The 10,035-nt window shown below is 46.7% G+C and overlaps 1 protein-coding gene across 1 annotated transcript in view; it reads left to right on the plus strand.

Annotated features, from left to right (window-relative positions):
* The first annotated feature begins 4,806 nt into the window (after nucleotides 1–4,806).
* IL13RA1 (interleukin 13 receptor subunit alpha 1) overlaps nucleotides 4,807–10,035 on the plus strand; it is a 57,028-nt gene continuing 51,799 nt past the window's right edge. Inside the window, exons 1-3 of the mRNA XM_029929689.1 lie at nucleotides 4,807–4,877; nucleotides 5,035–5,144; nucleotides 5,309–5,448. Coding sequence (XP_029785549.1) covers nucleotides 4,807–4,877; nucleotides 5,035–5,144; nucleotides 5,309–5,448 — 321 coding nt within the window. The remainder of the gene's footprint in view (nucleotides 4,878–5,034; nucleotides 5,145–5,308; nucleotides 5,449–10,035) is intronic.

Here is a 10,035-nt window from a genome sequence, read left to right on the forward strand (position 1 = left end):
ACTCTGGCTGGGCTCCATCAGTGGAGTATGGGACTCTTGATCTTGGGGTTGTGAGTTCAAGCCCCACGTTGGGTGTGGAGATGACTTAGAAAAAAACAAGAAATACTGATCAAGTTGCAATGAGTTATGGTGAAGAAAAAAAAAAAAAAGAAGCAGGGGACTTGAGTTTTAGTGGCCTGACATTTACCAGCTGTGAGACTCTGGGCTGGTCATTTCCCTTTCTTTGTATGGCAGTTGTTCATAGGTAGGTTCTTTTTTTTAATGTTTATTTATTTTGAGAGAGAGAGAGAGAGAGAGAGAGAGAGAGTGAGTATGGGGGGAGGGGCAGAGAGAGAGGGAGAGAGGCTCTTAGCTTTTCGCCCAGAGCTCCACACAAGCCTTAATCACAGGGATCTTGAGATCACAGCCTGGGCTAATCAAGAGTGGGACACTTAACGGAGCCACCCAGGTGTCTTAGACCCAACCAACTGAGCCACCCACGCACCTCACCTATAAGTTCTAAGGCCTCTTCCAGCTCTAATCTCAGTGTTCATCAAAATCATTAGGTTACAAGCTTAGTTTAGTCTGTTTAGGCTGATAGTCCACATGGTGACATGTCTTAATAACAACAACTAGCATTTTTATAGTGTTTAATATACTCTGTGCCCGGCAGTGTTCTGAGTTTTCCACTTGTGTTCTTTCATTTAACTTTTACCCAAAACCTATTCTGTAGGTGCTACCATTAGTCCCATTATGATTATAAGGTGGCTGAGGCACGGTGAGGCAAAGAGGCTTGCTCTCAGACTTGGGGGTGGTAGAGTGGAGCTAGGCTTCCAATCCTCGCAGCCCGACTCCAGAAGTCATGCTCTTGACCCCTGCTCAGTGCCTCCCTCTGTGGAAGGAGGGGAGTCTTGGCTTAGAGAAGAGCTGGCACCTCCCAGGGTAGCAGGGCAGGATTGGTTGGGACGCATGAACGGACAGACAGGTCACTTGTTATGAAGTGATTGATCGGATAGTGGAGACTCGCTTTCTAATTGCCAGACCGTGTGCTCCAAATAATAAGCACCGTAGGCATTCAGAAGAGGGGAAGCCGCGAGGACTGGTAGTTGTGCAGAAGAGGTAAAACTTGAGCTAGACCTGCAGGATGGGTGGAAGTTGAGTAGGTGGAAAAGTTCTTCCCAGTCAGGGCAGAATAGCCAGAGCAGAGACCTACAAAATGAGGGCGAGAGGGGGCTCCTTTGTGGGCAGTAAGCAGCCCGGCTTGGCAGGAGGGTGCGTTGGCAAAGTCAGTCCAGGCAGAAGAGTTTCATTTGCCCGTGAAGGCCCGGAGTGGGGCACAGCGTGCAGGAAATGACACCAGAGAAGAAGCAAGCAGGGACACATGACTGGGTGACGGGAATCGCTGGAGTGTAAAGCTGTGTAGGGCTCCAGGATTGAAGCTGTCTACTAGAAAGACATGTAGTGGGGGCCCCTGCGTGGCTCAGTCGGGTAAGCATCTGACTGTTGATTTCGGCTCAGGTCATGATCTCACAGTTGGCGATGTCAAGCCCCGTGTCGGACTCTGCACTGAGAGCATGAAGCCTGCTTGGGATTTGCTCTCTACTTCTCTCTGCCCCTCCCTCCCCTGCTCATGCTCTGTCTCTCTCAAAATAAATAAATAAAACTTAAACCAAAAAAAAAAAAGAAAGAAAGAAAGAAAGAAAAGATGTGAATGCCTCCTGTCCAGGGCCATAACTTACTGGTGTCAGCCCGTCTCTCAGGCTCACAAGATCACGTCGGTGTGACTGGGATGATTAAAAGAGATGTTGCAAGAGAAAATGGACAGACGTTGATGACTGAGTAGATGTAAGGGAAGGAGGCAGTGACTCATATATGACTGCTGTGATTTCCTTAACTTTTCCCGAAATGTGCACGCCTCTGCCATCTGCTGTGATTGAATAGGAGAGAGCACAAACTATTCCCTAAGCAACATGCCCTATTAGAGCGTCGACCGGCTCATTTTCTAAGTAGAGTGGCATCTTGTGCGAGGTGACCACACAGACTCCCTTGAGGTTTGAAGTTTTGTTAGGGGGAAGCTACTTGGGTCCATCTCTCCTTCTCATTCCCCTTTCTGAAGCCAGCAGTCAACCTCTGAGAAACGGTTGGAATTAAATGCCTGTTCTCTCTTACAGGTGGTGGGCATGTATCCCTTTCATAGACAACCAAAGTAACTATTTATTTTATTTTCTTTTATTATTTTTTTAATCTGAGAGAGAGGGCATGAGTGGGGGGAGAGGGTCCAGGGAGACAGAATCTGAAGCAGGCTCCACACTCACTGCAGAGCCTGTAGGGCTCGATCCCACGACCCTGGAATCATGACCTGAGCTGAAATCAAGAGTCAGACACTTAACCAACTGAGCCACCCAAGCGCCCCCGCAAAGCACCTGCTTAGAACTATTTTGTTTCTTCAGAAAGCAAGCAAGTAGATAGCTAGCGTTTATATAGCGCTTGCTCTGTGCCAGGCACCGTTCTGAGCATTTTATCTGGATTAACTCATTGCATCCTCAAAATCACCCCTTGATCATCGTCCTGGGACAGATGAGAAACCTGGAGCACAGAGAGGTTAAGGAATTTGCCAGTCAGTAGGTAGCAGAGTGGGGCAGGAACTCAGGCACTCTGGCCCCAGAGTCCGTACTCTTTACCCTACACTATACTGAAATTATCTTATGTCTTACATGTGCGGAGCTGTTAGAGATCTTTACGAGAAGTCCAGTCCCCAGTTATTTATGTACATATCAATGTGTTATACATATGTACACATGTATCCATATATATATTTAAACGTTTGGAGATTGTATTTTAAGTTTCAGGATGACTAAGTGCGTGCGCGCGCGCGCGTGCGTGTGTGTGTGTGTGTGTGTGTGTGTGTATTTTTAAAGTATAGGAAGTGGAAAAACCTCAAGAGAAATGAAAGGAACCATCGCGGGGCGGGGGGGTAGGGGGAGGAAAGGATGGCAGATAGCCACGGGTAGCCCAAAATGCAAACCAATTAGAAGATTTGACTAAAGGACACTTAAGAACAGATGGGGGGAGAAACAAACCCGTCTGAGAGATTGGAAATAGTGCAGGCTATTGTTCTATTCAACTACTGAGGTTAAAAAATAGGTTTTTAAAAAGTTGATTTATTTGGAGACAGACAGCCTGAGTAAGGTAGAGGCAGAGAGAGAGGGAGACAGACAATCCCAAACAGGGTCCATGCTGCCAGTGCAGGGCGTAATGTGGGGCTCGAACCCATGAAACCATGAGATCACGACCTGAGCCAAAACCGAGTCGGACACTTAACCCACTGAGCCACCCAGACACCCCCAAAAAACTAAATTTTAAAAGGTCTTAAATTCTCTTGACAATTGAGGTGTGGTTTATTATATTACCACAAATAGGTAATATTCTTATTATCAGGGCTTTAATGTTTGTAGAGGAGTAGGAAGGCAGAGCATTAGGAAGTTTCCTGCTGTGTGTGTCTGGAAAGCGTGGAATACAGCAGATACGCCTAAAGTAGATTGTAGTCTTCAGGAGGAATGAAATTTTTATCAGAGGCTGTACAGCTGACAAATGATTTGTCTTCACAAGTGCTGATATGGCGTTAGAAAGGCCAAAATGAAATTGCCATACACGCCGGAAGTTGCTTAGAATCCTAACGTTAGCATTATCGCCTGAACTATCGATGCTTCCAGATGCTAGCCAGCTTTTCACTCAGTGTGGTGGGAATTTTCTGCTTCCACTGGTCCTGATGTGGGCTGCACGTCCCCACAGTTGGGCCTTCAGTCACCCTTGCAGGGAAAGGGAATGAATATTGAGAGTCCGGGGCCTTTGCAGGCTACCATGAATCAAACTGACCTTTGGGGGAAATGCCAACTCTGGTGCCTCTGGGGCTGATGTTGGGGCACAAAAGGAATTTTTTGTTCAGTTGAAGAGGAAGGTCATGGTGTTAAGTATTTACAGATTATGTAAGAGGCCCAGTGCACGCCAGTGTGTTGGCACAGAGTCTAAGATAGAACTCTGTGGATTGGTAAATTAAGACAACTGTAGCCTGTAAGTAATCAATCGTGATTAAGTTTGCAACTTTGGACAATTTGGGAGGATTTATTTATTTATTATTTTTAAAAGATTTATTTTGTTTTGAGAGAGAGAGAACGTGAGAGAGAGCGTGAGTGCAAGTGGAGAAGGGGCAGAGAGAGAGAGAGGGAGGGAGGGAGAGAGAGAATCCCAAGCAGACTCTGCCTCACTAGTGCAGAGTACAGTGCGAATCATGACCTGCGCCGAAGTCGGACGCTCAACCGACTGAGTCACCCAGGTACCCCGGCATTGTTTCTTCTTTAATGAGCTTAATAAACTTTATTTTGGAATAATTCTCAATTTATAGAAAAGTTGCGAATGTCAGACAGAGGGTTCTGTCATCTGGTTCCTGGGGGATGATTTCGGCAGTCCTAGTCTCAGAAGCCCTCAGCAAAGTTTGAAATGGTGTTTCCTCCCCCGCCTCCCCCCACTCTATGTCTTTCCCTGTTTTGGGCAGAAGCTTTAAAATTCCTTTCCCTGGTGATAGAGCTGGGTCCAACATGAGAGAGTCACTAAATATTTGGTAGAAGCAGCGGTGGGTTTTCTCCAAATGGAACACATTTTTAAGACATTGGTTCAGTTTCTTCTCTCTCCTTCCCTCTTCAGATTAGTCAGAGCTACAGACCCAGCTGTTTAGTGTCAGACCTCAGGGGAATGACAGGGACTGTTAAATCTTTCTCAGTACTTCTTTGGAAAAGTTATAAAAACAGTTCCCAGGTCACGTTAGCAAGCATGATTAAAGACACGCTGCTGAGACTCACCCGCGGCACTGCTGAGATTGGAGAGTCTGCGCTGAGCGAGCGGTAGGTCCCCGGCAGCGGGAACCCCAAAACCCCTGCGGGAGGAAAACAGAAATTTCAGGCTATACTCCTCCTTGTGTCCACACCACAGCAAGTAGTTAAGGCTGCGGCCCCGGAGCCACCTTTCCTGGGTTTGTATCCTGGCTCTGCCATCGACAAGCTATGAGACATGGGACGAAGGACATCGTGTCCTTGACCTCGGTCACTTCACCTTCAAGATGAGGCTGATAGCCCCTGTCTCGCAAGGTGGCTGTGAGGATGCGGTGGATGGTATGTGGCGAGAACTTAGACCAGCGCCTGGCTCGGTCCGCGTTAGCTATTGCCCACTCGGCTTTACTATTTTGGCCCCTAGGACTTGGAGGAACGGGCTAAATGGCCCACAAAAAACACTGGCCGATGCTGATAAATGTACCCCTTGTGCTTCATTTGAGCAGAGACTCAGCCACCTGTGACAAATCTGAGCGTTTCTGTTGAAAACCTCTGCACGGTCGTCTGGACATGGGACCCTCCCGACGGAGCCAGCCCGAATTGCACCTTACGGTATTTTAGTCACTTTGACAACAAACAGGATAAGGTAAGTTTCTGGAATGGGTTGCACTGATGAGGTAACATGGATGCTATGAACTGGAGCCAAGAATAAACCGAATTCCAACCTCACTTCAAAGTGGGAATTTTGTTCGGGGCTGTGTCTGAGTTTCACCCGGGAAAATGACCAAAAAGACTGTTGAAGAAAATCGAGCATTTGAACACTTGAAAGTGTTGGCTCCTTATCCGATAATGAAATGCAAGGAGAGACCCTGTTAGGAAATACTAGGTATCTTCGTCTGCTAGACTGTCAGCGCATCGTCGCGTTAGCATTTCTACCTGTGTTCCTGCCTCTGTGTATATAACACTTCCAGTTTCTCAGGGAGTTTTCACATTCACCGTCTTGCTAATGACACACACACAGCTATGCAAGAACTACGTGATACAAAAGTAAACAGCCATATGGAAAGCGAAAAAATACAGTATCAGTGGCAGATAGGGTTGACTAGGTTTCCTGATGCCTGAGGAAAACTGAGGGGAACTTTCAGCCCTTTCCAGTCAGATGTAGTCAGCTGATATAAGTGAATTTGGGTTAGCAAGATTGGATGATTTCAGGTTCTTTATGACAGTCTCGTCCGGTGGAATCTTCTCTTGGGCCCTATTGTCTTGTAGCCCCTTCTAACTGACTGATTCTTCAAAGCGTCAGATCAGCTGTTCAAAACCATTTTATGTCTTTATACCTTCTTTCAGTGAGAGGGGGGAAAGAGGTCAGGGGTGGGTGGGGTCCAGTTTGTCCGGGACTGTGAGGAGGCCCAATGGGAGAAGCTGATACTAGTGACAAGTGCTTTGCATCAGCAAATGGAGGACTCGTCAATGTTCACGCAGCCTGGAGGCAGGAGGAGTCAGGGGAACTTGGTTCTAGTTGGTATGCCACTCAGCTATCCCTGTGGCCTGGGATAAGTTACTGAACCTCTCTGAGCATTAATTTCCTGCTGTGTAAAGTGTGGCCGTAGTCTCTTCTCTGGCTTTCTGGGACACGGAAAATCACGAATGTGAAAGCTTAATAAAGCAAGGATGGAACATGCTCTTCCTCTTGAGGGAAACTTCCTAATCTGCCTTTCTTCCGCCTTTTCTGCTGGGGCATTAATGAGGGGTTAGGTGTTCGGCGATGAAGAATTGAGGCTACTCAGAATATTTGCTTTTTTTTTTTTTTTTTGAGAGAGAGAGAGAGAAAATCTTTAAGCAGGCTCCATGTCCAGCATGGAGCCTGATGTGGGACAACATCTTAACACCGTGAGATCGTGACCCTGAGATCATGACCTGAGCTGACATCTAGAATCAGATGCTTAACCGACTGAGCCACCCAGGGGCCGTAGAAATATTCGCATTTTAAGAGGTCCTCCAGGGACACCTGGGTGGCTCAGTCCATTGAGCATCCCACTCTTGATTTCAGCACAGGTCATGATCCCAGTGTCATGAGATCGAGCCCTGGGATGGGCTCCATGCTGAGCTTGGAGCCTGATTAGGATTCTCTCTGTCTGCCCCTCTGCTCCTCCTCCGGCTTACACACACACTCTGTCTAAAATTTAAAAAAAAATAGTTCTCTAGAATCAGATAGACATTTTCTTCCAAAGAAGACATACAGATGGCCAACAGACACATGAAAAGATGCTTAGCATTACTGATCATCAAGGAAATGCAAATCAAAACCACAGTTAGATCTATCACTTCATACTTGTCAGGATGGCTAGTATCAAAAGGGCAAGAAATTGTGGGGCACCTGGCTGGCTCAGTCAGTATAGCATGTGACTCTTGATCTCAGGGATCTAAGTTTGAGCCCCACACTGAGTGTGGAGATTACTTAAAAACAAAATCTTAAAAAAAAAGACAAGAAATTTCAAATGTTGGTGAGGACGTGGAGAAGAGGGAACCCTCCCGAACCGTTGGTGGGAATGTAAATTGGTGCAGCCAGTATGGAAAACAATATGGAGGTTCCTCAAGGAATTAAAAGAATAGAACTGTCCAATGACCTAGCAGTTCCACTTCTGGGTATTTACCTGAAGAAAATGGAAACACTAATCAAAAAGACACATGCACCCCTATGTTTATTGCAGGGTTATTCATAACAGTCAGGGTCTCTGTCACAGTAGAGAAGATGAACTGATAAAGAAGATGTGGTATATTTATACGGCATAATGTTACTCAGCCATAAAAAGGAATGAAATGATGCCATTTGTGACAACGTGGATGGACCAAAGACAAATACCATGTGATTTCCCTCATGTGGAATCTACAAAACAAAATGAACACACAGAACAAAACGGAAACAGATTCGCAGATACGGAGGGCAAGCTGATGGTTGTAGGGGATGGAGGGGTGACGTAGGTGAAAGCGAGTAAGCCGTACTAACTTTCAGTTATAAAGTAAATAAGTCATGATGATGAAGAATGCAGCATAGGGAATGTAGCCAATGATATTGTTAAGAACTCTGTGTGGTGACAGATGGTGACTAGACCTGTCATCAGGGGCGTCGCTGAGTAAATGTGGAACCCCTGTGTCGTGCACCTAAAATTAGTAGGTCAACTGTACTTCTGTACTTCAGTAAAAAAAAAAAAAAAAAAAAAAGCAAACAAACATAAAAGAGATGCTCCCCTGAAGAGGTTGAGTTCAGCCCCTTTCACTCTGTGGGCTTCCTCTGGTTCCTAAGGGGGCCCCGGCAGGCATTTAGATTTTTAGTGCCAACTCTCAGTGCTTCAGCCCTTCAGATATCACGGGAAGGACCTTTAAGTGCTTTGTGTCAGTATCACATAGAAACCGAGGAGAGGGCACCTTTTCTTCCAACATGTCCACGTTCATTAGCCAGCCAGGCATGCTCAAGGATCAGGCAGGTAGATATACGTGGTGCTCTTGTAGCCTAGAAATGGGGCTGACTCCACAGTAGAGCTACAGACATGGAGACTTGAAAGCGACTGTGGGTGACAGTGGGATTAGATAGGTTTGGGTTTGAAAATGTCTCTTCCCCTTTCAAGGTGAGGCGTGTGACCCTGGGCAGGTCACTTAATCTCCCCGAGCCTCCATTTCCTTGTTTGTAAAATGCCAGCGTGGAACCTAACGTCAGTGGCGCGTGTGTTAGAGGAGAGGATGTTGGTAATGCACCTGGCACTGCGTTCATGTTCAGTAATTGTCAGTTTTGCTGCTGCTTCTTCTTCTTCTTGTGAGGTTGAATCACACGAAATTGTTGCTTTTATAGGTCACATGGTTCATTCTAATATTACCGCCCATTCTGCCCCAGGGGAGACCGGATGGAAACCATGAAGAATGACCTCTGCCTGAGACCCGCTCATTTATTTTCCAGGCATCTGACGGCTAACTGTTGATGCCGTGCATGCCATGGTTGTGATAAACCCGGATTATCTCTCCTAATCAATGATGGGAGAACTTTTGAAGGTTATAGTCCAGAGGCCGAGGGCGAATGGTGGGAGTGATTTCCCTTCCCCGTCCCATCCTTTGGACAAAGCAGTCACATCATCAGATTGTCTGGTAGACGCTTTGAAGCAGGTCGAAGTTGGGGGGACTTTAGGATAGTTGGTACATGTTAAGGGGGGCCTGTGAGACCGTCTGGAGGTCCTGTGTTGCTAAGTGCGATAAACCCCAGAGGCTGCTTTCAGTCTTCAGATTGGAGGGCCGTGCACACAAGAGACAGGGATTCCTATGGGATTTTTTTTTTTTTAATACAAGATTCGTCTTAAGTGGCCACCCTCCTCCACTGTTTGAGCAGTATCTCCTCATTTCGCAGTCTGGCGAGTCGAAGAAGGATCTGGCATCAGGTTTTGTTTTTGTTTTTTTGGCTGGTTGTTGTGACAAGAATGTTGATTTATGTGCTCTGGCATCGGGTTAGACATCTTTCATCGCCAAGAGATACGCAAGTCTCGCTAGGTGAATACATTAAAAAGCTGTTGTTCCATCCAGGCATCTAGAGAGGCAAAGCTGAGGCCGACTCGGTTCCTACTGAGAAAGGAATCTGGAATTGGGCAAGGTGTGATCCCGCCAAATGAACGTTGGTCCTGAGGGGGAGGGATCATTTCAGGACTCTGGCCTTGCTTTCTGATACATTTTCAAGGAGCCCAGATTCCCCGAGGGGTGGAGCCCAGTGTCATTACAGCAGCTACCCGCGGAATGAGTCACCGCAGCCGAAAGTCACGGACCTCGTCGAGCTCTCCCGGAAGGGATTTAGTTCCTTGTCTGATAGAGGTAGTGCTGGACTCGGCGGTCGTTGACAGTTGGGGTCTCTCCTTCTGGCGTGCCAGTGTAATATTAACTTCCCTGGAGCTCTGAGAGAGGCTTTTCGAAAGTATTTTATTTCTCCCTCTCCTGTCCCTTTTCTGAGTTATTCTTTATATGTCCCCTCCCAATGCAAGGTTCAGATTAAGTACGCAAGTATTTTTTTAATTTAAAAGATTTGATTATAATACAAATCTCTGTGTAATAAAATTCCTCAGCCCTCTCCCTGGAACAATATGCAAAATAATAAGAGAACTGGGATTTTTCCCCATGATGATTCTAATTGATGGCATTTGACCGTACTTCCCCCCCCCCCCCCCCCCCCCCCCCCCCCGTGTCTTCAGAGAGCACAGGC

Source organism: Suricata suricatta, chromosome X (genome assembly GCF_006229205.1).
Source record: "Suricata suricatta isolate VVHF042 chromosome X, meerkat_22Aug2017_6uvM2_HiC, whole genome shotgun sequence".
In the NCBI taxonomy this organism is placed as follows: Eukaryota; Metazoa; Chordata; class Mammalia; order Carnivora; family Herpestidae; genus Suricata; species Suricata suricatta.